The 27,500-nt window shown below is 46.9% G+C and overlaps 1 protein-coding gene across 1 annotated transcript in view; it reads left to right on the top strand.

The window, feature by feature from the left end:
• LOC306939914 (phosphatidylinositol 3-kinase regulatory subunit alpha-like) overlaps window positions 1-27,500 on the top strand; it is a gene marked incomplete at its 3' end in the record, with an annotated part of 90,474 nt that overhangs the window by 40,741 nt on the left and 22,233 nt on the right. Inside the window, exons 4-6 of the mRNA XM_079524724.1 lie at window positions 944-1,075; window positions 5,971-6,172; window positions 7,130-7,218. Of these exons, the coding sequence (XP_079380850.1) occupies window positions 944-1,075; window positions 5,971-6,172; window positions 7,130-7,218 (423 nt within the window). The remainder of the gene's footprint in view (window positions 1-943; window positions 1,076-5,970; window positions 6,173-7,129; window positions 7,219-27,500) is intronic.

Raw genomic sequence — 27,500 nt, 5'->3', positions numbered from 1 at the left:
TAGAAATGAGTCCCAGGATGCAGGGATGGTCTTTTAGAGATGAGTCCCAGGATGCAGGGATGGTCTTTTAGAGATGAGTCCCAGGATGCAGGGATGGTCTTTTAGAAATGAGTCCCAGGATGCAGGGATGGTCTTTTAGAAATGAGTCCCAGGATGCAGGGATGGTCTTTTAGAAATGAGTCCCAGGATGCAGGGATGGTCTTTTAGAAAGGAGTCCCAGGATGCAGGGATGGTCTTTTAGAAATGAGTCCCAGGGACATTTTATGAGTCCCACTTCAACCACGTTAGGAGTCATATTTTGCCATTTTTTACAAATTGCAGCATTTAACTCCCATTTCATTTTATATGGTTATAATGTGGTTATATTCATGTAGAAAACAGAAGAAGAAATTATTATAACTAAAGCTAGCAAAATAAACTAGAATATAAAACAGTACAGTAGTGCATCCTGTGGATGCAGAGGTGGTTGTTTTATTGCGTCCCTTAAAGCAATAATGCCAAAATGTAATGACTTTTTAAAAAACAATTGGTATTCAGAGAGCCAGCAATGGGTAAAACGCTCCCAAAAAGAAGTAGTCTCTGTGACACATCTAGGGGCCACAATCTGCATTCGAAGATTTTCCTAGAAGCTTTGTCATTGGTTGATTTGCCTGTCTACTCCCTGATTGGTTAGTCATTGCGACCGGGTTTTTTTAGACCAATGACAAAGCTTCTAGGAACATCTTTGAATGCAGATTGCGGCCCCTAGATGTGTCACAGAGACAAAATCTTTTTGGGAGCGTTTAACTCATTGCTGGCTGTCTGAATCAAAAATAATAATAAAAAAAAAATGGCTTATAGCAGCTTTAACTATAAACAGTGTTTTGGGATGCAAAATGCACCCTGTTTTAATCTCTGCCCCATGGGTATAACGTTGAGTGTGTGCGTTTGTTTCGTGTCACAGACCAGCCGTCGGCGGAGCTGCAGCAGCTGGAGCTGTCCGCGCTGTGCGACGGCCTGCGCCGGTACCTGCAGGAGCTCCCACAGCCCGTCGTCCCCCCCGCCATCCACGTCCAGCTGGTCCTCACCGCTAACGGTCAGTTCATTGGGGGTCCCTCCCTCCACGTCCAGCTGGTCCTCACTGCTAACGGTCAGTTCATTGGGGGTCCCTCCACGTCCAGCTGGTCCTCCCTGCTAACGGTCAGTTCATTGGGGGTCCCTCCACGTCCAGCTGGTCCTCTCACTGCTAACGGTCAGTTCATTGGGGGTCCCTCCATCCACGTCCAGCTGGTCTTCACTGCTAACGGTCAGTTCATTGGGGGTCCCTCCATCCACGTCCAGCTGGTCTTCACTGCTAACGGTCAGTTCATTGGGGGTCCCTCCCTCCACGTCCAGCTGGTCCTCTCTGCTAACGGTCAGTTCATTGGGGGTCCCTCCCTCCACGTCCAGCTGGTCCTCTCTGCTAACGGTCAGTTCATTGGGGGTCCCTCCATCCACGTCCAGCTGGTCCTCCTGCTAACGGTCAGTTCATTGGGGGTCCCTCCATCCACGTCCAGCTGGTCTTCACTGCTAACGGTCAGTTCATTGGGGGTCCCTCCCTCCACGTCCAGCTGGTCCTCTCTGCTAACGGTCAGTTCATTGGGGGTCCCTCCATCCACGTCCAGCTGGTCCTCTGCTAACGGTCAGTTCATTGGGGGTCCCTCCATCCACGTCCAGCTGGTCCTCCCTGCTAACGGTCAGTTCATTGGGGGTCCCTCCATCCACGTCCAGCTGGTCCTCTGCTAACGGTCAGTTCATTGGGGGTCCCTCCATCCACGTCCAGCTGGTCCTCTGCTAACGGTCAGTTCATTGGGGGTCCCTCCATCCACGTCCAGCTGGTCCTCTGCTAACGGTCAGTTCATTGGGGGTCCCTCCCTCCACGTCCAGCTGGTCCTCTGCTAACGGTCAGTTCATTGGGGGTCCCTCCATCCACGTCCAGCTGGTCCTCTGCTAACGGTCAGTTCATTGGGGGTCCCTCCATCCACGTCCAGCTGGTCCTCTGCTAACGGTCAGTTCATTGGGGGTCCCTCCATCCACGTCCAGCTGGTCCTCTGCTAACGGTCAGTTCATTGGGGGTCCCTCCATCCACGTCCAGCTGGTCCTCTGCTAACGGTCAGTTCATTGGGGGTCCCTCCATCCACGTCCAGCTGGTCCTCTGCTAACGGTCAGTTCATTAGGGGTCCCTCCATCCACGTCCAGCTGGTCCTCTGCTAACGGTCAGTTCATTGGGGGTCCATCCACGTCCAGCTGGTCCTCCCTGCTAACGGTCAGTTCATTGGGGGTCCCTCCACGTCCAGCTGGTCCTTACTGCTAACGGTCAGTTCATTGGGGGTCCCTCCATCCACGTCCAGCTGGTCCTCTGCTAACGGTCAGTTCATTGGGGGTCCCTCCATCCAGGTCCAGCTGGTCCTCCCTGCTGACGGTCAGTTCATTGGGGTCCCTCCCTCCACGTCCAGCTGGTCGTCACTGCTAACGGTCAGTTCATTGGGGGTCCCTCCATCCACTTCCAGCTGGTCCTCCCTGCTAACGGTCAGTTCATTGGGGGTCCCTCCATCCACGTCCAGCTGGTCCCCACTGCTAACGGTCAGTTCATTGGGGGTCCCTCCACGTCCAGCTGGTCCTCCTGCTAACGGTCAGTTCATTGGGGGTCCCTCCATCCACGTCCAGCTGGTCCCCACTGCTAACGGTCAGTTCATTGGGGGTCCATCCACGTCCAGCTGGTCCTCACTGCTAACGGTCAGTTCATTGGGGGTCCCTCCATCCACGTCCAGCTGGTCCCCACTGCTAACGGTCAGTTCATTGGGGGTCCATCCACGTCCAGCTGGTCCTCACTGCTAACGGTCAGTTCATTGGGGGTCCCTCCCTCCACGTCCAGCTGGTCCTCACTGCTAGCGGTCAGTTCATTGGGGGTCCCTCCACGTCCAGCTGGTCCTCCCTGCTAACGGTTCTGGGGGGGGGGGGGTCCCTGGAACTACATATTTTCAGATGGGGGTCGGCGGCCAAATACACATAACTCTGGGGGTCCTTGACATGAAATAGATCTAGAACCAACTGACATAGAACTGATCTAGAACCAACTGACATAGAACTGATCTAGAACCAACTGACATAGAACTGATCTAGAACCAACTGACATAGAACTGATCTAGAACCAACTGACATAGAACTGATCTAGAACCAACTGACATAGAACTGATCTTGAACCAACTGACATAGAACTGATCTAGAACCAACTGACATAGAACTGATCTAGAACCAACTGACATAGAACTGATCTAGAACCAACTGACATAGAACTGATCTAGAACCAACTGACATAGAACTGATCTAGAACCAACTGACATAGAACTGATCTAGAACCAACTGACATAGAACTGATCTAGAACCAACTGACATAGAACTGATCTAGAACCAACTGACATAGAACTGATCTTGAACCAACTGACATAGAACTGATCTAGAACCAACTGACATAGAACTGATCTAGAACCACTGACATAGAACTGATCTAGAACCAACTGACATAGAACTGATCTAGAACCAACTGACATAGAACTGATCTAGAACCACTGACATAGAACTGATCTAGAACCACTGACATAGAACTGATCTAGAACCACTGACATAGAACTGATCTAGAACCACTGACATAGAACTGATCTAGAACCACTGACATAGAACTGATCTAGAACCAACTGACATAGAACTGATCTAGAACCACTGACATAGAACTGATCTAGAACCACTGACATAGAACTGATCTAGAACCACTGACATAGAACTGATCTAGAACCACTGATCTAGAACCACTGACATAGAACTGATCTAGAACCACTGACATAGAACTGATCTAGAACCACTGACATAGAACTGATCTAGAAACCACTGACATAGAACTGATCTAGAACCACTGACATAGAACCACTGACATAGAACTGATCTAGAAACCACTGAACCACTGACATAGAACCATCTACCATAGAACCATAGAACCATCTAGAACCACTGACATAGAACTGATCTAGAAACCACTGAACCACTGACATAGAACCATCTACCATAGAACCATAGAACCATCTAGAACCACTGACATAGAACTGATCTAGAAACCTAGTTTTTTTTTTTTTTTCCCTGAAAACCGTGATTTTGAAGACATTTATTAGAATCTGGTTCTCCGGGGTCTCAATAGATTAAGCCCTTTTGGTGTTCTACTTTAGCTATAGAAAAATAGCAGATCTACAAGCTCATAGCGCGGCACTCTGCTTGTAGATCTGCTTTTTGTTTTTTAAATCGTGAAAACGTGGCGCAAATCTTTGAATATATTCTTTCAGAGTGAACGTTTTTAACTCAAATCCTTGGTTCTGGGGGGGGGTCCCTGGAACATATTTTCAGATGGGGGTCGGCGGCCAAATACATATATTTCTGGGGGTCCTTGACATGAACATGTTTTAGAACCACTGACATAGAAACATGAGGTTTTTCCTGAAAACTGATTGTCTCTGATTGTCTCTGTGGACTCAGAGCTGACGTAATGTTCTGGCCCGGTGCCGAGGTGGACCTGTGGACACAGAGCTGACGTAATGTTCTGGCCCGGTGCCGAGGTGGACCTGTGGACACAGAGCTGACGTAATGTTCTGGCCCGGTGCCGAGGTGGACCTGCTGGACCTTTTAGACGCAAACCCAGCTGACCTCCTCCTGTCACTGTGTACCGGTTGACCCCCAGATAACAACTATAAACCCAAACACTCTTCACCTACACACACACACACACACACACACACACACACACACACACACACACACACACACACACACACACACACACACACTTAATCCATGTTGCAGCCACGCTAAACCCGCTATTTCTTGTACTGTGTTTAATTCGCCGTTGTTTGATTATTATGATAAAAATCCGGATTTGTCGCGGACATTGTGACGAGGCGTCTGATGACGTAACCGGAAAATCAAACATCCGCCGGTCCTGCAAGGGCTTCTGGGAAACTGAGTCCAATACAAAGTGGGGTAGAGACCGCTTTGCTCTTTGTCTGTGACCCGGATCAAGGAAGTGGCTTTTTTTGTCGGCTCAATATCAAACGCTGGGAGTTTTTGCTCCAAAGGTAATTCAACAATCCCGGCAGTTGGATATTGTATTAAATAGCGGAACGCGGGTTATGCCGTCAACGTGTTCTGTGCGGGAACTGAGGAACCCCTGTTGGTGTTTTAATCATTACGTTATACTTTAGCTATTGAAAAATAGCAGATCTACAAGCTCATAGCGCGGCACCGAGTGCCGCGCTACGAGCTTGTAGGTCTGCTATTTTTGAAAAATCTTGAAAATGTGGCTCAAATGTTTGAATATATATTCTTTCAGAGCGAACGTTTTTAACTAAAATCTTTGCTTCCGGGGGGGGTCCCTGGAACTACATGTTTTCAGATGGGGGTCGGCGGCCAATTACATATAATTCTGGGGGTCCTTGACATGAAAATGTTTGAGAACCACTGACATAGAAACATACGTTTTTTCTGAAAACTGTCAGGATTTAGAAGACATTTAGTAGAATCATTCAACTAAATCTGATTTTATTTATAATAAATAGTAGTAGCTCAGGTCTTAACACTTTCCCTGCCTCTCTCCCTACCAGAGGTGTCTAACCCAGAGGAGTGTGTTATTAATATTAATATTAATATTATTGTTAACACTCTCCCTGCCTCTCTCCCTACCAGAGGTGTCTAACCCAGAGGAGTGTGTTATTAATATTAATATTATTGTTAACACTCTCCCTGCCTCTCTCCCTACCAGAGGTGTCTAACCCAGAGGAGTGTGTTATTAATAATAATATTATTGTTAACACTCTCCCTGCCTCTCTCCCTACCAGAGGTGTCTAACCCAGAGGAGTGTGTTATTAATATTAATATTATTGTTAACACTCTCCCTGCCTCTCTCCCTACCAGAGGTGTCTAACCCAGAGGAGTGTGCGGTGCTGCTGAGGGGCGTGGCCTCGTCTCCCGGGCTGCCGGCTCAGTATTGGCTGACGCTGCTCTGTCTGCTGCGTCACTTCGCCAGGGTGTGTCACCGCGCCCCGCAGAACCTGCTGACGCCCCGCGCCCTGGCACAGATCTTCTGCCCCCTGCTGTTCAGACACCAGCAGGCCAGGTGGGTGGGAAACAACCCGGGAGGCTAATTAATGACTAATAAAGGTCCCAGGGTAACGTTATGCTGTGTGTATTTTATCTAGCTGTAAACCCAGGGTAACGTTATGCTGTGTGTATTTTATCTAGTTGTAAACCCAGGGTAACGTTATGCTGTGTGTGTGTATTTTATCTAGTTGTAAACCCAGGGTAACGTTATGCTGTGTGTGTATTTTATCTAGCTGTAAACCCAGGGTAACGTTATGCTGTGTGTGTGTATTTTATCTAGCTGTAAACCCAGGGTAACGTTATGCTGTGTGTGTGTATTTTATCTAGCTGTAAACCCAGGGTAACGTTATGCTGTGTGTGTGTATTTTATCTAGCTGTAAACCCAGGGTAACGTTATGCTGTGTGTGTGTATTTTATCTAGCTGTAAACCCAGGGTAACGTTATGCTGTGTGTGTATTTTATCTAGCTGTAAACCCAGGGTAACGTTATGCTGTGTGTGTGTATTTTATCTAGCTGTAAACCCAGGGTAACGTTATGCTGTGTGTATTTTATCTAGTTGTAAACCCAGGGTAACGTTATGCTGTGTGTATTTTATCTAGCTGTAAACCCAGGGTAACGTTATGCTGTGTGTGTGTATTTTATCTAGCTGTAAACCCAGGGTAACGTTATGCTGTGTGTGTGTATTTTATCTAGTTGTAAACCCAGGGTAACGTTATGCTGTGTGTGTGTATTTTATCTAGCTGTAAACCCAGGGTAACGTTATGCTGTGTGTGTGTATTTTATCTAGCTGTAAACCCAGGGTAACGTTATGCTGTGTGTGTGTATTTTATCTAGCTGTAAACCCAGGGTAACGTTATGCTGTGTGTGTGTATTTTATCTAGCTGTAAACCCAGGGTAACGTTATGCTGTGTGTGTGTATTTTATCTAGCTGTAAACCCAGGGTAACGTTATGCTGTGTGTGTATTTTATCTAGCTGTGAGCCCAGCCTTGAAGCTCACGTGAAGATCGTGGAGGCTCTGATCAGCAGCGAATGGAGAGAGAGCCAGGCTGCACCAGGTCCAGGTACGTGACTGACTCAGTATTATAATATTATGACATCATTACAGTGATGTAAACAGGTTTTCAATGTAATGAGTCCCAGGATGCAGGGATGGTCTTTTAGAAATGAGTCCCAGGATGCAGGGATGGTCTTTTAGAAATGAGTCCCAGGATGCAGGGATGGTCTTTTAGAGATGAGTCCCAGGATGCAGGGATGGTCTTTTAGAAATGAGTCCCAGGATGCAGGGATGGTCTTTTAGAAATGAGTCCCAGGATGCAGGGATGGTCTTTTAGAGATGAGTCCCAGGATGCAGGGATGGTCTTTTAGAAATGAGTCCCAGGATGCAGGGATGGTCTTTTAGAAATGAGTCCCAGGATGCAGGGATGGTCTTTTAGAGATGAGTCCCAGGATGCAGGGATGGTCTTTTAGAAATGAGTCCCAGGATGCAGGGATAGTCTTCTAGAAATGAGTCCCAGGATGCAGGGATGGTCTTTTAGAAATGAGTCCCAGGATGCAGGGATAGTCTTCTAGAAATGAGTCCCAGGGACATTTTATGAGTCCCACTTCAACGACGTTAGGAGTCAAATTTTGCCATTTTTACAAATTGCAGCATTTAACTCCCATTTCATTTTATATGGTTATAATGTGGTTATATTCATGTAGAAAACTAAAGAAATTATTATTATAACTAAAGCTAGCAAAATAAACTAGAATAAAAAACAGTACAGTAGTACAGTAGTGCATCCTGTGGATGCAGAGGTGGTTGTTTTATTGCGTCCCTGAACTATAAACGGTGTTTTGGGATGCAAAATGCACCCTTTTTGAATCTCTGTATTATAGTCCCTGTGCTTTAGGAAGGTCAACAGAAGTTTGTTTTTCTAGTAGACTGGACAGACTGACTACTGGACAGACTGACTGCTGGACAGACTGACTGCTGGACAGACTGACTGCTGGACAGACTGACTGCTGGACAGACTGACTACTGGACAGACTGACTACTGGACAGACTGACTACTGGACAGACTGACTGCTGGACAGACTGACTGCTGGACAGACTGACTACTGGACAGACTGACTACTGGACAGACTGACTACTGGACAGACTGACTGCTGGACAGACTGACTGCTGGACAGACTGACTACTGGACAGACTGACTACTGGACAGACTGACTGCTGGACAGACTGACTACTGGACAGACTGACTGCTGGACAGACTGACTGCTGGACAGACTGACTGCTGGACAGACTGACTGCTGGACAGACTGACTGCTGGACAGACTGACTACTGGACAGACTGACTGCTGGACAGAGTTGACTCTTTGAGAGGAAGCTATATGGTCTGTGTGATACCAGTGTTGACTAGTTTGTGCGCGTGTGTCTGTGTGTTTGTGTGCATGTGTGTGTGTGTGTATGCGCATGCGTGTGCGTAGCCTATGTGTGTGCGCGCGCGTCTCCTCCCGGTTACTGGGAGTCTATTTTAAGTATATATACTTGACAAAAGGGTCCCACTTACTTCTGGTTGGCTGGGAAGCCTTGGCCCCGCCCACTAACACACGCCCACTGCCCCGTTAACCCCCGACTGTCTGTCCCTTATATAATGCACCGGTTCCCAAACTAAGGCCCGGGGCCCCCTTCAGGGACGCCAGAGATCAGAGGGGAGGTCGTGAGTCTGTTTGGCATTTTGTCATGTGTCATTAACCCATAGAACCCCTTTTGGTGTTTTAACCAATTATTTTAAACTTTATCTATTGAAAAATAGCAGATCTACAAGCTCTACGAGCTTGTAGATCTGCTATTTTTGAAAAATCGTGAAAATGTGGTGCAAATCTTTGAATATATATTCTTTCAGAGCGAACGTTTTTAACTCAAATCTTTTGCTTCCGGGGAGGTCTCTGGAACAACATATTTTCAGACGGGGGTCGGTGGCCGATTACAGATAATTCTGGCGGTCCTTGACATGAAATAGTTTGAGCACCACTGAGTCATAGAAACATGAGGTTTGTCAGAAAACTGTCAGGATTTAGAAGCCATTTGTAGAATCGTCCTCAGGTCTAAATGGGTTTACAGCATTATGTTATGCTTTAGCTATTGCAAAAATAGCAGATCTACAATCTTGTAGATCTGATGATGATTTGATTGGCTGAGCACGGAATGAGATGATGTATGATGATAAGAGCGCCCCTCACTTCACACGGGTGTGATTTTTATCACACCCGTGTGTGTGTGTGTGTGTGTGTGTGTGTGTGTGTGTGTGTGTGTGTGTGTGTGTGTGTGTGTGTGTGTGTGTGTGTGTGTGTGTGTGTGTGTGTGTGTGTGTGTGTGTGTGTGTGTGTGTGTGTGTGTGTGTCGCTGCCTCAAAGTGCAGAGCTCAGCAAATATTTGAAGCTCTGTGAGTTAATCATAAGACTGAATACCTCCCTCGCGCGCGCGCGCGCGCGCGCACACACACACACACACACACACACACACACACACACACAGGCTACAGCGCAGCAAGCTACAGTTAATCATTAACTGCCTACATGACCCCATGTGAGAGAGAGAGAGAGCAGAAATACAGAGAGAGAGAGAGAGAGAGAGAGAGATAGCAGAAATACAGAGAGAGAGAGAGAGATAGCAGAAATACAGAGAGAGAGAGAGATAGCAGAAATACAGAGAGAGAGAGACAGAGCTTTAGCAGGCTCAGTCCTCTCTCTCTCTCTCTCTCTCTCTCTCTCTCTCTCTCTCTCTCTCTCTCTCTCAGTAGCAGTGACTACGCAGCAGTCAGTCTATAACAGTCTAACAGTGTCACGCTGCAACCTGTGGCCACGCGCACACACACACACACACACACGCACGCACGCACGCACGCACGCACACACACACACACACACGCACACGCACACACACGCACGTGCGCGCGAGAGGCTTAACCTGTGGATTTACCACAACCTCTGATGCAGTGAACCTAAAGCCTGCTGCCGACAGCACAGCACAGCACAGAGCAGAGGACGGGAGAATGGAGGCTTTTCACTGGAGGACTTTCTGCTCTTCTGTTGGATTATAATAAAGCAGACGTTATTCTGTCTTTCTTTACGTTCTGCAAGCATTCTGTTGGATTATAAACCGGACGTTATTTTATTCTGTGTTTCTTCACGCGGGAGGGAGAGGAATGACACGGGAGCTCTCGGTCGACCCACCGAACGATGCACAACTTGCACTGTGAGTTGGACACTGTGTGTGTGTGTGTGTGTGTGTGTGTGTGTGTGTGTGTGTGTGTGTGTGTGTGTGTGTGTGTGTGTGTGTGTGTGTGTGTGTGTGTGTGTGTGTGTGTGTGTGTGTGTGTGTGTGTGTGTGTGTGTGTGTGTGTGTGTGTGTGTGTGAATAAGTGCCGCAACGATTCTTGCTCAAATGTGACTCAATTTTCCTCCACAAGAATATTGAGATCATGATTCTTATTTCTTTCATGTATTGTCTTTAGTCTGTAGTGGCTGAACATCATTACTACGTTAATTATATATAAATATGTATTGTCTTTAGTCTGTAGTGGCTGAACATCATTACTACGTTAATTATATATAAATATGTATTGTCTTTAGTCTGTAGTGGCTGAACATCATTACTACGTTAATTATATATAAATATGTATTGTCTTTAGTCTGTAGTGGCTGAACATCATTACTACGTTAATTATATATAAATATGTATTGTCTTTAGTCTGTAGTGGCTGAACATCATTACTACGTTAATTATATATAAATATGTATTGTCTTTAGTCTGTAGTGGCTGAACATCATTACTACGTTAATTATATATAAATATGTATTGTCTTTAGTCCGTAGTTTCTGAACATCATTACTACGTTAATTATATATAAATATGTATTGTCTTTAGTCTGTAGTTGCTGAACATTAACTACGTTAATTATATATAAATATGTATTGTCCTTAGTCTGTAGTTGCTGAACATTAACTACGTTAATTATATATAAATATGTATTGTCCTTAGTCTGTAGTTGCTGAACATCATTACTACGTTAATTATATATAAATATGTATTGTCCTTAGTCTGTAGTTGCTGAACATCATTACTACGTTAATTATATATAAATATGTATTGTCCTTAGTCTGTAGTTGCTGAACATTAACTACGTTAATTATATATAAATATGTATTGTCCTTAGTCTGTAGTTGCTGAACATCATTACTACGTTAATTATATATAAATATGTATTGTCCTTAGTCTGTAGTTGCTGAACATCATTACTACGTTAATTATATATAAATATGTATTGTCCTTAGTCTGTAGTTGCTGAACATTAACTACGTTAATTATATATAAATATGTATTGTCCTTAGTCTGTAGTTGCTGAACATCATTACTACGTTAATTATATATAAATATGTATTGTCTTCAGTCTGTAGTTGCTGAACATCATTACTACGTTAATTATATATAAATATGTATTGTCCTTAGTCTGTAGTTGCTGAACATTAACTACGTTAATTATATATAAATATGTATTGTCCTTAGTCTGTAGTTGCTGAACATTAACTACGTACTACATTCACAATGTGTCACCTGGAGCCATAACTACTGTGGCTTTAAACAGACAACATCAAAGTGCTTAAAGACTTAAACCTCCTAAAGTCTCTCTTGTAGCAAAAACATAATAGTGACTAAAATGAACTGGACAGACAACTAGTTGCTGCACCGTTCTGGATCACATGTGGCCAAATGTGACTGAGGGATTGTTTTGAATTTTCGTTTTTTTCATGTCATATGAAAGCAGGGAATCATAGCTTCAAATTGACATATTAGTTGTTCAGTTTGACCCACCAGTTTTGGAGATATGGCTTATAGAGTAATGTCTTGCAGAGAAACAGCGAGTTGAGAAAACAGGCTTAAAAAAGGTTCACTTCTGTGGACTCAAACATTACACCTAGCTACATGTTTAAGCATTTATTTCATATTTACATGTCTTCTGTGGTCTCTAACATTACACCTAGCTACATGTTTAAGCATTTATTTCATATTTACATGTCTTCTGTGGACTCTAACATTACACCTAGCTACATGTTTAAGCATTTATTTCATATTTACATGTCTTCTGTGGTCTCTAACATTACACCTAGCTACATGTTTAAGCATTTATTTAATATTTACATGTCTTCTGTGGACTCTAACATTACACCTAGCTACATGTTTAAGCATTTATTTCATATTTACATGTCTTCTGTGGTCTCTAACATTACACCTATAGCTACATGTTTAAGCATTTATTTCATATTTACATGTCTTCTGTGGACTCTAACATTACACCTAGCTACATGTTTAAGCATTTATTTCATATTTACATGTCTTCTGTGGACTCTAACATTACACCTAGCTACATGTCTAAGCATTTATTTCATATTTACATGTCGATTTCAGCTCTACTATTTATTTCAGACATGCTCTAGTATGGGAAGAGTCTGCCTGTGCTATTAACTCATTTTGGATAAAATATAAATAGATTCAGTTTTTCTTCTCTGGTGAAAAGCTGGAGATTGCACGATGGAAGGCTATCAGTCAAATCTAGGTACAAATGTAGAAATGAGATCATTGCGATCTTTTTATACGATCAATATTATTGTGCAGCAATACTTCTAAATCAAGGTAAAAATAAAATAGCAGATGTACAAGATCGCAGCGTGTCTCGAAGCGCGCATGCTGTGAGCTTGTAGATCTGCTATATTGTATTGACTATAGCCAAACGCTAAATTCTAAAATGGCACAGATAGATTCTGTCCTGGATTTAATTAACGGGTCATTCTGTGATCTCTAATCTGATCTCTACTCTATCTAGTATCTCTTTAATCTTATCTATATCTATTATCTCTTTCTAATATTGTCTATTATTATATCTCTAATTATCTTATTTAATCCATTCTGAACGGGAACCCCTTTTGGTGTTTTAAGCATTGTGTTATATTTTAGCTATTGAAAAATAGCAGATCTACAAGCGCATAGCGCGGCACCGAGTGCCGCGCTATGCGCTTGTAGATCTGCTATTTTTGAAAAATCCTGAAAGGATCTGTGTCATTGTTTTGTTTGTTTTTTGCGTTGGCCATTCAAAAATAGCAGATCTACACACTCACGTTGGGCGGCGCGGCACTGCAAGCTGCTTGTACATCTGCTATTTGTGAACACTTTTGAAAAGAGAGGATGGTATAGATATTATGTGAAGATAGTGTATACGCACGCACGCACACACACACACACACACACGCACACGCACACGCAGAATGCTTTGATGAAATCCAAACAGGAAGGTCAGGTTTGAGGCCTTCATGTATTCTAGTGGTGGAAGGAATACTCTCATGTTTTACTTTAACACATCTATTGCCTTTGGCGGAATATTCCATCATTTAAACTCCCAGGAAGAATTGCACAATAATTGATCATAGAAAAAAGATTGTAATCTAGATTCAGACACCTGTGAGATCTCATTTCTGCATGTGAGCCAGAGCGTTGCAGCAACTAGTCTGTCCAGTTCATTTGAGTTAGTCTTATGTTTTTGCTACAACAGAGAGACTTTAAGTCTTTCAGGGCTTTAAATTGTTTAATCCAGGGTTCCACCATGGTGCGTAACACGCTAAACCCGCTATTTGTTTAATGTCTTTAATTCACCGTTTTAAAATAATTAAAAAGAAACAACAGATTTATCCAGGACCTGGTGACGAGGCCGTCGTGTTATGATGACGAAACCGGAAATCAAGTCATCCTCTGGACTGCTAGGGCTTCTGGGAAATTGAGCCCAATGCAAGTGGCCGCTGGTGCGTCCGATCATAACAAACCAACGGACCATTTTTCGCCGGATTTCCGTGGTTGAAAGCTGCAAATACTTCAGCGTATGCTCTAAAGGTAATAAAACAATCTCGGCAGCGTAGAATATTGGATTAAATAGCGAGGAACGCGGGTTACGCAGTAGAACTGTTAAGAGAGGAACGTGGGTTACGCAGTAGAACTGTTAAGAGAAGAACGCGGGTTACGCAGTAGAACTGTTAAGAGAGGAACGCGGGTTACGCAGTAGAACTGTTAAGAGAGGAACGCGGGTTACGCAGTAGAACTGTTAAGAGAGGAACGCGGGTTACGCAGTAGAACTGTTAAGAGAGGAACGCGTGTTTCGCAGTAGAACTGTTAAGAGAGGAACGTGGGTTACGCAGTAGAACTGTTAAGAGAGGAACGCGGGTTACGCAGTAGAACTGTTAAGAGAGGAACGCGGGTTACGCAGTAGAACTGTTAAGAGAGGTTTAAGTTGAGGACTTATCTTGTCCGTTAAAAGTCGTGGCCGCACTCCCAGTGCAGTGGCCAGGTGGTCAGAAAGTAGAGATGTCCCGATACTGTATCACTCCCAGTGCAGTGGCCAGGTGGTCAGAAAGTAGAGATGTCCCGATACTGTATCACTCCCAGTGCAGTGGCCAGGTGGTCAGAAAGTAGAGATGTCCCGATACTGTATCACTCCCAGTGCAGTGGCCAGGTGGTCAGAAAGTAGAGATGTCCCGATACTGTATCGCTCCCAGTGCAGTGGCCAGGTGGTCAGAAAGTAGAGATGTCCCGATACTGTATCACTCCCAGTGCAGTGGCCAGGTGGTCAGAAAGTAGAGATGTCCCGATACTGTATCACTCCCAGTGCAGTGGCCAGGTGGTCAGAAAGTAGAGATGTCCCGATACTGTATCACTCCCAGTGCAGTGGCCAGGTGGTCAGAAAGTAGAGATGTCCCGATACTGTATCACTCCCAGTGCAGTGGCCAGGTGGTCAGAAAGTAGAGATGTCCCGATACTGTATCACTCCCAGTGCAGTGGCCAGGTGGTCAGAAAGTAGAGATGTCCCGATACTGTATCACTCCCAGTGCAGTGGCCAGGTGGTCAGAAAGTAGAGATGTCCCGATACTGTATCACTCCCAGTGCAGTGGCCAGGTGGTCAGAAAGTAGAGATGTCCCGATACTGTATCACTCCCAGTGCAGTGGCCAGGTGGTCAGAAAGTAGAGATGTCCCGATACTGTATCACTCCCAGTGCAGTGGCCAGGTGGTCAGAAAGTAGAGATGTCCCGATACTGTATCACTCCCAGTGCAGTGGCCAGGTGGTCAGAAAGTAGAGATGTCCCGATACTGTATCGCTCCCAGTGCAGTGGCCAGGTGGTCAGAAAGTAGAGATGTCCCGATACTGTATCACTCCCAGTGCAGTGGCCAGGTGGTCAGAAAGTAGAGATGTCCCGATACTGTATCACTCCCAGTGCAGTGGGCAGGTGGTCAGAAAGTAGAGATGTCCCGATACTGTATCACTCCCAGTGCAGTGGCCAGGTGGTCAGAAAGTAGAGATGTCCCGATACTGTATCACTCCCAGTGCAGTGGCCAGGTGGTCAGAAAGTAGAGATGTCCCGATACTGTATCACTCCCAGTGCAGTGGCCAGGTGGTCAGAAAGTAGAGATGTCCCGATACTGTATCACTCCCAGTGCAGTGGCCAGGTGGTCAGAAAGTAGAGATGTCCCGATACTGTATCACTCCCAGTGCAGTGGCCAGGTGGTCAGAAAGTAGAGATGTCCCGATACTGTATCGCTCCCAGTGCAGTGGCCAGGTGGTCAGAAAGTAGAGATGTCCCGATACTGTATCACTCCCAGTGCAGTGGCCAGGTGGTCAGAAAGTAGAGATGTCCCGATACTGTATCACTCCCAGTGCAGTGGCCAGGTGGTCAGAAAGTAGAGATGTCCCGATACTGTATCACTCCCAGTGCAGTGGCCAGGTGGTCAGAAAGTAGAGATGTCCCGATACTGTATCACTCCCAGTGCAGTGGTCAGAAAGTAGAGATGTCCCGATACTGTATCACTCCCAGTGCAGTGGCCAGGTGGTCAGAAAGTAGAGATGTCCCGATACTGTATCACTCCCAGTGCAGTGGCCAGGTGGTCAGAAAGTAGAGATGTCCCGATACTGTATCACTCCCAGTGCAGTGGCCAGGTGGTCAGAAAGTAGAGATGTCCCGATACTGTATCACTCCCAGTGCAGTGGCCAGGTGGTCAGAAAGTAGAGATGTCCCGATACTGTATCACTCCCAGTGCAGTGGCCAGGTGGTCAGAAAGTAGAGATGTCCCGATACTGTATCACTCCCAGTGCAGTGGCCAGGTGGTCAGAAAGTAGAGATGTCCCGATACTGTATCACTCCCAGTGCAGTGGGCAGGTGGTCAGAAAGTAGAGATGTCCCGATACTGTATCACTCCCAGTGCAGTGGCCAGGTGGTCAGAAAGTAGAGATGTCCCGATACTGTATCACTCCCAGTGCAGTGGCCAGGTGGTCAGAAAGTAGAGATGTCCCGATACTGTATCACTCCCAGTGCAGTGGCCAGGTGGTCAGAAAGTAGAGATGTCCCGATACTGTATCACTCCCAGTGCAGTGGCCAGGTGGTCAGAAAGTAGAGATGTCCCGATACTGTATCACTCCCAGTGCAGTGGCCAGGTGGTCAGAAAGTAGAGATGTCCCGATACTGTATCGCTCCCAGTGCAGTGGCCAGGTGGTCAGAAAGTAGAGATGTCCCGATACTGTATCGCTCCCAGTGCAGTGGCCAGGTGGTCAGAAAGTAGAGATGTCCCGATACTGTATCACTCCCAGTGCAGTGGCCAGGTGGTCAGAAAGTAGAGATGTCCCGATACTGTATCACTCCCAGTGCAGTGGCCAGGTGGTCAGAAAGTAGAGATGTCCCGATACTGTATCACTCCCAGTGCAGTGGCCAGGTGGTCAGAAAGTAGAGATGTCCCGATACTGTATCACTCCCAGTGCAGTGGCCAGGTGGTCAGAAAGTAGAGATGTCCCGATACTGTATCACTCCCAGTGCAGTGGCCAGGTGGTCAGAAAGTAGAGATGTCCCGATACTGTATCACTCCCAGTGCAGTGGCCAGGTGGTCAGAAAGTAGAGATGTCCCGATACTGTATCACTCCCAGTGCAGTGGCCAGGTGGTCAGAAAGTAGAGATGTCCCGATACTGTATCACTCCCAGTGCAGTGGCCAGGTGGTCAGAAAGTAGAGATGTCCCGATACTGTATCACTCCCAGTGCAGTGGCCAGGTGGTCAGAAAGTAGAGATGTCCCGATACTGTATCACTCCCAGTGCAGTGGCCAGGTGGTCAGAAAGTAGAGATGTCCCGATACTGTATCACTCCCAGTGCAGTGGCCAGGTGGTCAGAAAGTAGAGATGTCCCGATACTGTATCACTCCCAGTGCCGTGGCCAGGTGGTCAGAAAGTAGAGATGTCCCGATACTGTATCACTCCCAGTGCAGTGGCCAGGTGGTCAGAAAGTAGAGATGTCCCGATACTGTATCACTCCCAGTGCCGTGGCCAGGTGGTCAGAAAGTAGAGATGTCCCGATACTGTATCACTCCCAGTGCCGTGGCCAGGTGGTCAGAAAGTAGAGATGTCCCGATACTGTATCCGAATTGGAAAAGTATCGGTATCGGCCCTTATTTGATCATATCAGGTCATATCGGTATCGGGGAATATTCCCGTCTAACCAGCGATCGCACACAGGAGTAAGGAAGGGGTTGACACTATGGCAGGTACATATATTGTTGGGGCATGTGGAGTTTGCTTTGGAGTTGCCCAAACTGCAAGTGCACGTTTGAGTGAGGAGTCTGTTATAAACACAACACCAGATATATAGCTAGATAGCTATAAACACAACACCAGATATATAGCTAGATAGCTATAAACACAACACCAGATATATAGCTAGATAGCTATAAACACAACACGAGATATATAGCTAGATAGCTATAAACACAACACCAGATATATAGCTAGATAGCTATAAACACAACACGAGATATATAGCTAGATAGCTATAAACACAACACGAGATATATAGCTAGATAGCTATAAACACAACACCAGATATATAGCTAGATAGCTATAAACACAACACCAGATATAGAGCTAGATAGCTGTAAACACAACACCAGATATAGAGCTAGATAGCTATAAACACAACACCAGATAAATAGCTAGATAGCTATAAACACAACACAAGATATATAGCTAGATAGTTATAAACACAACACCAGATATAGAGCTAGATAGCTATAAACAACACCAGATAAATAGCTAGATAGCTATAAACACAACACCAGATCACAACACTGGTATCGGTATTCTGTATCGTTATCGGCTTAAACACAGAAATTGTGGTATCAGGATCGGATCGGGAATGAAAAATGTGTATGGGGACATCCCTATTAGAAAGCTCTGTTTCAGAATGTTTGAACTTAAGTTATATGAAATATTTCCATTAATATCGTGGTTGCAACTATATTAATTGATTGCCCGAGTCCTGTGGTGGGAGTTCTGCTCTGGTTTTGGTGAATTATGAAGTAGTTCCGGTCATTTTGTGGGGGGTCACAGGGGGGCCACGCAGTCAAATGAAATTAATCCGCAAAGCTAGCTTCATTTGTATTGTTGACCTATTGACCTATCATTCATTTTTGACCCCTCTATCACACAGAACTATGTCTTTTGTGTCCATATCACTACGCCCAACAACTTGTTCCATGTGATAGAGGGGTCAAAGTTGAACGAAAGTTGCGCTAATATTTTATAGGTCAACAATACAAATGACGTTAGTTTTGTGGATTAATTTACTTTTAATGCGTGGCCCCCAGTGCCCCCCCACAAAATGACCGGAACTACGTAATATTTCACCAAAACCAGAGCAGAACTCCCACCACGGCAATCAATTAATACAGTTGCAACCACTATATTAATGGCAAGTATTTCATACAACTTAAGTTGAAAGATCCTGAACTATCCCTTTGAGGTAACGGTTCACGTCTGTGTGACATCTGGTGTCTCAGATCCTTTGACGAACGGTTTTCTCTCTGGGTGAGATTTCCATCCAGCCGCGGAAAGATCTGCCCCCGGCAGCCGCCACCAATAACTCTTCTTAACGCATTGAGGACGGGAAAGCGTCTGTGTCGCTTCAGCGTTCTAACCACTATTTTAAACTTTAGCTGTTGAAAAATAGCAGATCTACAAGCTTGTAGATCGGCTATGTTTTGAAAGTGTGCAAATCTTTGAATATTCTTTCAAAGCAAACGTTTTTTAACTCAAATATTTGCTTCTGGGGGGGGGGGGGGGGGGGGGAACATATTTTAACACATAATTCTGGGGGTCCTTGACATGAAATAGTTTGAGAATCACTGACAGAAACATGGAGGTTTTTTCAGAAAACTGTCAGGATTTAGAAGACATTTCTAGAATGGGTTCTCGGGTCTCAATGGCTTAACCCACTCTGGACGGGAACCCCTTTTGGTGTTTTAAAGCATTCTGTTATACTTTAGCTATTGAAAAATAGCAGACCGACAAGTTCATAGCCGAGTGCCGCGATATGAACTTGTCGGTCTGCTATTTTTGAAAAATCGTGAAAATGTGGGGCAAATCTTTGAATGTATATTCTTTCAGAGTGAACGTTTTTAACTCATATCTTTGCTTCTGGGGGGGGGGGGGCCTGGAACAACATATTTTCAGATGGGGCTCGGCGGCCAAATGCACATAATTCTGGGGGTCCTTGACATGAAAAAGGTTGAGAATCACTGACAGAAACATGGAGGTTTTTTCAGAAAACTGTCAGGATTTAGAAGACATTTCTAGAATGGGTTCTCGGGTCCCAATGGGTTAAAGACAGTGGAACCTTGGATGACAATGACCTGCGTTCTGTTCCGCTACCCTCTGCTTCCCGTGTCAATGACCTGCGTTCTGTTCCACTACGCTCTGCTCCCCGTGTCAATGACCTGCGTTCTGTTCAGCTACGCTCTGCTCCCCGTGTCAATGACCTGCGTTCTGTTCCACTACCCTCTGCTCCCCGTGTCAATGACCTGCGTTCTGTTCCACTACCCTCTGCTCCCCGTGTCAATGACCTGCGTTCTGTTCCACTACCCTCTGCTCCCCGTGTCAATGACCTGCGTTCTGTTCCACTACGCTCTGCTCCCCGTGTCAATGACCTGCGTTCTGTTCCACTACGCTCTGCTCCCCGTGTCAATGACCTGCGTTCTGTTCTACTACCCTCTGCTCCCCGTGTCAATGACCTGCGTTCTGTTCCACTACGCTCTGCTCCCCGTGTCAATGACCTGCGTTCTGTTCAGCTACGCTCTGCTCCCCGTGTCAATGACCTGCGTTCTGTTCCACTACGCTCTGCTCCCCGTGTCAATGACCTGCGTTCTGTTCCGCTACCCTCTGCTCCCCGTGTCAATGACCTGCGTTCTGTTCCACTACCCTCTGCTCCCCGTGTCAATGACCTGCGTTCTGTTCCACTACCCTCTGCTCCCCGTGTCAATGACCTGCGTTCTGTTCCGCTACGCTCTGCTCCCCGTGTCAATGACCTGCGTTCTGTTCTACTACCCTCTGCTCCCCGTGTCAATGACCTGCGTTCTGTTCCACTACGCTCTGCTCCCCGTGTCAATGACCTGCGTTCTGTTCCACTACCCTCTGCTCCCCGTGTCAATGACCTGCGTTCTGTTCCACTACCCTCTGCTCCCCGTGTCAATGACCTGCGTTCTGTTCCGCTACCCTCTGCTCCCCGTGTCAATGACCTGCGTTCTGTTCAGCTACGCTCTGCTCCCCGTGTCAATGACCTGCGTTCTGTTCCACTACGCTCTGCTCCCCGTGTCAATGACCTGCGTTCTGTTCCGCTACGCTCTGCTCCCCGTGTCAATGACCTGCGTTCTGTTCCGCTACGCTCTGCTCCCCGTGTCAATGACCTGCGTTCTGTTCCGCTACCCTCTGCTCCCCGTGTCAATGACCTGCGTTCTGTTCCGCTCTGCTCTGCTCCCCGTGTCAATGACCTGCGTTCTGTTCCGCTACCCTCTGCTCCCCGTGTCAATGACCTGCGTTCTGTTCCACTACCCTCTGCTCCCCGTGTCAATGACCTGCGTTCTGTTCCGCTACGCTCTGCTCCCCGTGTCAATGACCTGCGTTCTGTTCCACTACCCTCTGCTCCCCGTGTCAATGACCTGCGTTCTGTTCCACTACGCTCTGCTCCCCGTGTCAATAACCTGCGTTCTGTTCCACTACGCTCTGCTCCCCGTGTCAATGACCTGCGTTCTGTTCCGCTACGCTCTGCTCCCCGTGTCAATGACCTGCGTTCTGTTCCGCTACCCTCTGCTCCCCGTGTCAATGACCTGCGTTCTGTTCCGCTACGCTCTGCTCCCCGTGTCAATGACCTGCGTTCTGTTCCACTACGCTCTGCTCCCCGTGTCAATGACCTGCGTTCTGTTCCACTACGCTCTGCTCCCCGTGTCAATGACCTGCGTTCTGTTCCGCTACGCTCTGCTCCCCGTGTCAATGACCTGCGTTCTGTTCCACTACGCTCTGCTCCCCGTGTCAATGACCTGCGTTCTGTTCCACTACGCTCTGCTCCCCGTGTCAATGACCTGCGTTCTGTTCCACTACGCTCTGCTCCCCGTGTCAATGACCTGCGTTCTGTTCCACTACGCTCTGCTCCCCGTGTCAATGACCTGCGTTCTGTTCCACTACGCTCTGCTCCCCGTGTCAATGACCTGCGTTCTGTTCCACTACGCTCTGCTCCCCGTGTCAATGACCTTCTGTTCCACTACGCTCTGCTCCCTGTGTCAATGACCTGCGTTCTGTTCCACTACGCTCTGCTCCCCGTGTCAATGACCTGCGTTCTGTTCCGCTCTGCTCTGCTCCCCGTGTCAATGACCTGCGTTCTGTTCCACTACGCTCTGCTCCCCGTGTCAATGACCTGCGTTCTGTTCCGCTCTGCTCTGCTCCCCGTGTCAATGACCTGCGTTCTGTTCCACTACGCTCTGCTCCCCGTGTCAATGACCTGCGTTCTGTTCCGCTCTGCTCTGCTCCCCGTGTCAATGACCTGCGTTCTGTTCCGCTACCCTCTGCTCCCCGTGTCAATGACCTGCGTTCTGTTCCACTACCCTCTGCTCCCCGTGTCAATGACCTGCGTTCTGTTCCGCTCTGCTCTGCTCCCCGTGTCAATGACCTGCGTTCTGTTCCGCTACGCTCTGCTCCCCGTGTCAATGACCTGCGTTCTGTTCCACTACGCTCTGCTCCCCGTGTCAATGACCTGCGTTCTGTTCCGCTACGCTCTGCTCCCCGTGTCAATGACCTGCGTTCTGTTCCGCTACCCTCTGCTCCCCGTGTCAATGACCTGCGTTCTGTTCCACTACCCTCTGCTCCCCGTGTCAATGACCTGCGTTCTGTTCCACTACGCTCTGCTCCCCGTGTCAATGACCTGCGTTCTGTTCAGCTACGCTCTGCTCCCCGTGTCAATGACCTGCGTTCTGTTCCGCTAGGCTCTGCTCCCCGTGTCAATGACCTGCGTTCTGTTCCGCTACCCTCTGCTCCCTGTGTCAATGACCTGCGTTCTGTTCCACTACGCTCTGCTCCCCGTGTCAATGACCTGCGTTCTGTTCCACTACCCTCTGCTCCCCGTGTCAATGACCTGCGTTCTGTTCCACTAGGCTCTGCTCCCCGTGTCAATGACCTGCGTTCTGTTCCACTACCCTCTGCTCCCCGTGTCAATGACCTGCGTTCTGTTCCACTACCCTCTGCTCCCCGTGTCAATGACCTGCGTTCTGTTCCACTACGCTCTGCTCCCCGTGTCAATGACCTGCGTTCTGTTCCACTACGCTCTGCTCCCCGTGTCAATGACCTGCGTTCTGTTCCACTACCCTCTGCTCCCCGTGTCAATGACCTGCGTTCTGTTCCACTAGGCTCTGCTCCCCGTGTCAATGACCTGCGTTCTGTTCCACTACCCTCTGCTCCCCGTGTCAATGACCTGCGTTCTGTTCCACTACCCTCTGCTCCCCGTGTCAATGACCTGCGTTCTGTTCCACTACGCTCTGCTCCCCGTGTCAATGACCTGCGTTCTGTTCCACTACCCTCTGCTCCCCGTGTCAATGACCTGCGTTCTGTTCCACTACGCTCTGCTCCCCGTGTCAATGACCTGCGTTCTGTTCCACTACCCTCTGCTCCCCGTGTCAATGACCTGCGTTCTGTTCCGCTACGCTCTGCTCCCCGTGTCAATGACCTGCGTTCTGTTCCACTACCCTCTGCTCCCCGTGTCAATGACCTGCGTTCTGTTCCACTACCCTCTGCTCCCCGTGTCAATGACCTGCGTTCTGTTCCACTACCCTCTGCTCCCCGTGTCAATGACCTGCGTTCTGTTCTGCTACGCTCTGCTCCCCGTGTCAATGACCTGCGTTCTGTTCCGCTACGCTCTGCTCCCCGTGTCAATGACCTGCGTTCTGTTCCACTACGCTCTGCTCCCCGTGTCAATGACCTGCGTTCTGTTCCGCTAGGCTCTGCTCCCCGTGTCAATGACCTGCGTTCTGTTCCACTACGCTCTGCTCCCCGTGTCAATGACCTGCGTTCTGTTCCACTACGCTCTGCTCCCCGTGTCAATGACCTGCGTTCTGTTCCGCTAGGCTCTGCTCCCCGTGTCAATGACCTGCGTTCTGTTCCGCTAGGCTCTGCTCCCCGTGTCAATGACCTGCGTTCTGTTCCACTACCCTCTGCTCCCCGTGTCAATGACCTGCGTTCTGTTCAGCTACGCTCTGCTCCCCGTGTCAATGACCTGCGTTCTGTTCCGCTCTGCTCTGCTCCCCGTGTCAATGACCTGCGTTCTGTTCCGCTATGCTCTGCTCCCCGTGTCAATGACCTGCGTTCTGTTCCGCTCTGCTCTGCTCCCCGTGTCAATGACCTGCGTTCTGTTCCACTACGCTCTGCTCCCCGTGTCAATGACCTGCGTTCTGTTCCGCTCTGCTCTGCTCTCCGTGTCAATGACCTGCGTTCTGTTCCGCTACGCTCTGCTCTCCGTGTCATTTTAAACCTTTTACTAAGAACCGGGGCTCTATTTTAAGTGCTGCCGCCGTTGGCACAGATAAGATAGCTCCGTGTCACCGCGGGGAATTACAGGCATATTCTGGCACCCCTGTGGCCTAGGGTTGCCACGTCCGCTTATTATAAGCGACTTCGCGGGACTTATTTTGTTCTGTGAAGTTGCTTGTAAAAATTGGTAGTTGCGGGTCGCTGTTTTTTTGTTGTTGTGGGGGGCTTGTTTCTAAAGTGTAGTTGTTTATTTGGTCTTGTTTCTAAAGTGTAGTTGTTTATTTGGTCTTGTTTCTAAAGTGTAGTTGTTTATTTGGGCTTGTTTCTAAAGTGTAGTAGTTTATTTGGACTTGTTTCTAAAGTGTAGTTGTTTATTTGGTCTTGTTTCTAAAGTGTAGTTGTTTATTTGGTCTTGTTTCTAAAGTGTAGTTGTTTATTTGGTCTTGTTTCTAAAGTGTAGTAGTTTATTTGGACTTGTTTCTAAAGTGTAATTGTTTATTTGGACTATTTAATTATTTTAACCAGTGCTTCTAACATTAACCCATTTTGGGCGGGAACCCCTTTTTGGTGTTTTAATGGTGTTATAATTTAGCTATTGAAAATTAGCAGATCTACAAGCTCATAGCGCGCCACCGAGTGGCGCGCTACGAGCTTGTAGATCTGCTATTTTTGAAAAATCGAAGAACGACTGACATAGAAACATAGCTTTTTCAGAAAACTGCTCATTTTTAAACAGACATTTTTTAGAATCTGATCTCAGGTCAAAATGGGTTAATGATGTATTTATCCATAACCTCCATCTGAACATGTTTCGTTAGATTCTTTCAAACAATCTTCCAAATATTCCACATTTCCATTTCAAGAATAACATTTTCATTTTCAACGTATATATACATTATAGATACATATACATATATATACATTATAGAGTGTCATAATGTGACCCTGACTATAGTGGCTTTCTGTTGGGCTTGTTTTTCCTAGACCTGGTAATTGCTTATTTCTCTCACTCAACCTGGCGACACGGTGCCTGCAGCCCGAGCATTAGAATGTGGCACAGGTGGACAGTAATAGAGTACTTCTACTGGAGTACATGTCTAACGTACACAGGTGGACAGTAATAGAGTACTTCTACTGGAGTACATGTCTAACGTACACAGGTGGACAGTAATAGAGTACTTCTACTGGAGTACATGTCTAACGTACACAGGTGGACAGTAATAGAGTACTTCTACTGGAGTACATGTCTAACGTACACAGGTGGACAGTAATGGAGTACTTCTACTGGAGTACATGTCTAACGTACACAGGTGGACAGTAATGGAGTACTTCTACTGGAGTACATGTCTAACGTACACAGGTGGACAGTAATGGAGTACTTCTACTGGAGTGCATGTCTAACGTACACAGGTGGACAGTAATGGAGTACTTCTACTGGAGTACATGTCTAACGTACACAGGTGGACAGTAATGGAGTACTTCTACTGGAGTACATGTCTAACGTACACAGGTGGACAGTAATGGAGTACTTCTACTGGAGTACATGTCTAACGTACACAGGTGGACAGTAATGGAGTACTTCTACTGGAGTACATGTCTAACGTACACAGGTGGACAGTAATGGAGTACTTCTACTGGAGTACATGTCTAACGTACAAAAAGTACACAAAGTAAGTAGTACAGAAGTAGTGTTTTGAGTATTCTGTACGTGATTGAGTGAGTGCTTGTGTTCTCGGATACTTACAATGATTTAACCCATTCAGGACAGGAACCCCTTTTGGTGTTTTAAGCATTACGTTATACTTTAGCTCAGGGTTCCCCAATTAATTTTCCTCAAGGGCCATATTTTGACTAGGGAACCAGGCTGGGGGCCGAGTCCGCACGCGCAAAAAATTGGGTTTTTTATTTTTTCATTAATTAATTAAAAATTGTTCTCAACCAGTGGTCCGGGGACCACCAGTGGTCCTTGACATGTTTGACATGCATAGGCTACTGACCCCCATTTAATGCCATTTATATCTGGGACACCAGATATAAATATATATGTATTCTTCCAGGGGCCACAAGGGGGCGCTCCGCGGGGCGCAAATGGCCCGTGGGCCGCCTATTGGGGAACCCTAGCTTGTTTCTAAATATATTTAGAAACAAGCAGATCTACAAGCTAGTAGATCTGCAGTTGCAAATCTTTGAATATATTCTTTCAGAGCGAACGTTTTGAACTCAAATCTTTGAATATATTCTTTCAGAGCGAACGTTTTGAACTCAAATCTTTGAATATATTCTTTCAGAGCGAACGTTTTGAACTCAAATCTTTGAATATATTCTTTCAGAGCAAACGTTTTGAACTCAAATCTTTGAATATATTCTTTCAGAGCGAACGTTTTGAACTCAAATCTTTGAATATATTCTTTCAGAGCGAACGTTTTGAACTCAAATCTTTGAATATATTCTTTCAGAGCAAACGTTTTGAACTCAAATCTTTGAATATATTCTTTCAGAGCGAACGTTTTGAACTCAAATCTTTGAATATATTCTTTCAGAGCGAACGTTTTGAATTCAAATCTTTGAATATATTCTTTCAGAGCAAACGTTTTGAACTCAAATCTTTGAATATATTCTTTCAGAGCGAACGTTTTGAACTCAAATCTTTGCTTCTGGGGAGGTCCCTGGAACTACATATTTCCAGATGGGGGTCGGCGACCAAATCCAGATAATTCTGGGGGTCCTTGCCATGGAGAAGGTTGAGCACCAACTGAAGGTGGTGCTGGGGGACTGGGGGTCCTTGCCATGGAGAAGGTTGAGCACCAACTGAAGGTGGTGCTGGGGGACTGGGGGTCCTTGCCATGGAGAAGGTTGAGGACCAACTGAAGGTGGTGCTGGGGGACTGGGGGTCCTTGCCATGGAGAAGGTTGAGCACCAACTGAAGGTGGTGCTGGGGGACTGGGGGTCCTTGCCATGGAGAAGGTTGAGCACCAACTGAAGGTGGTGCTGGGGGACTGGGGGTCCTTGCCATGGAGAAGGTTGAGCACCAACTGAAGGTGGTGCTGGGGGACTGGGGGTCCTTGCCATGGAGAAGGTTGAGCACCAACTGAAGGTGGTGCTGGGGGACTGGGGGTCCTTGCCATGGAGAAGGTTGAGGACCAACTGGAGGTGGTGCTGGGGGACTGGGGGTCCTTGCCATGGAGAAGGTTGAGCACCAACTGAAGGTGGTGCTGGGGGACTGGGGGTCCTTGCCATGGAGAAGGTTGAGCACCAACTGAAGGTGGTGCTGGGGGACTGGGGGTCCTTGCCATGGAGAAGGTTGAGCACCAACTGAAGGTGGTGCTGGGGGACTGGGGGTCCTTGCCACTGAAGGTGGTGCTGGGGGACTGGGGGTCCTTGCCATGGAGAAGGTTGAGCACCAACTGACATGGAAACATCGGGTTTTCTGAAAACTTTC

The sequence above is a fragment of the Electrona antarctica genome (assembly GCF_951216825.1).
Source record: "Electrona antarctica genome assembly, chromosome: 16".
NCBI lineage: Eukaryota > Metazoa > Chordata > Actinopteri > Myctophiformes > Myctophidae > Electrona > Electrona antarctica.
The sequence above is the reverse complement of the archived record's forward strand: the minus strand, read 5'-3'. Positions and strand labels throughout refer to the sequence as shown.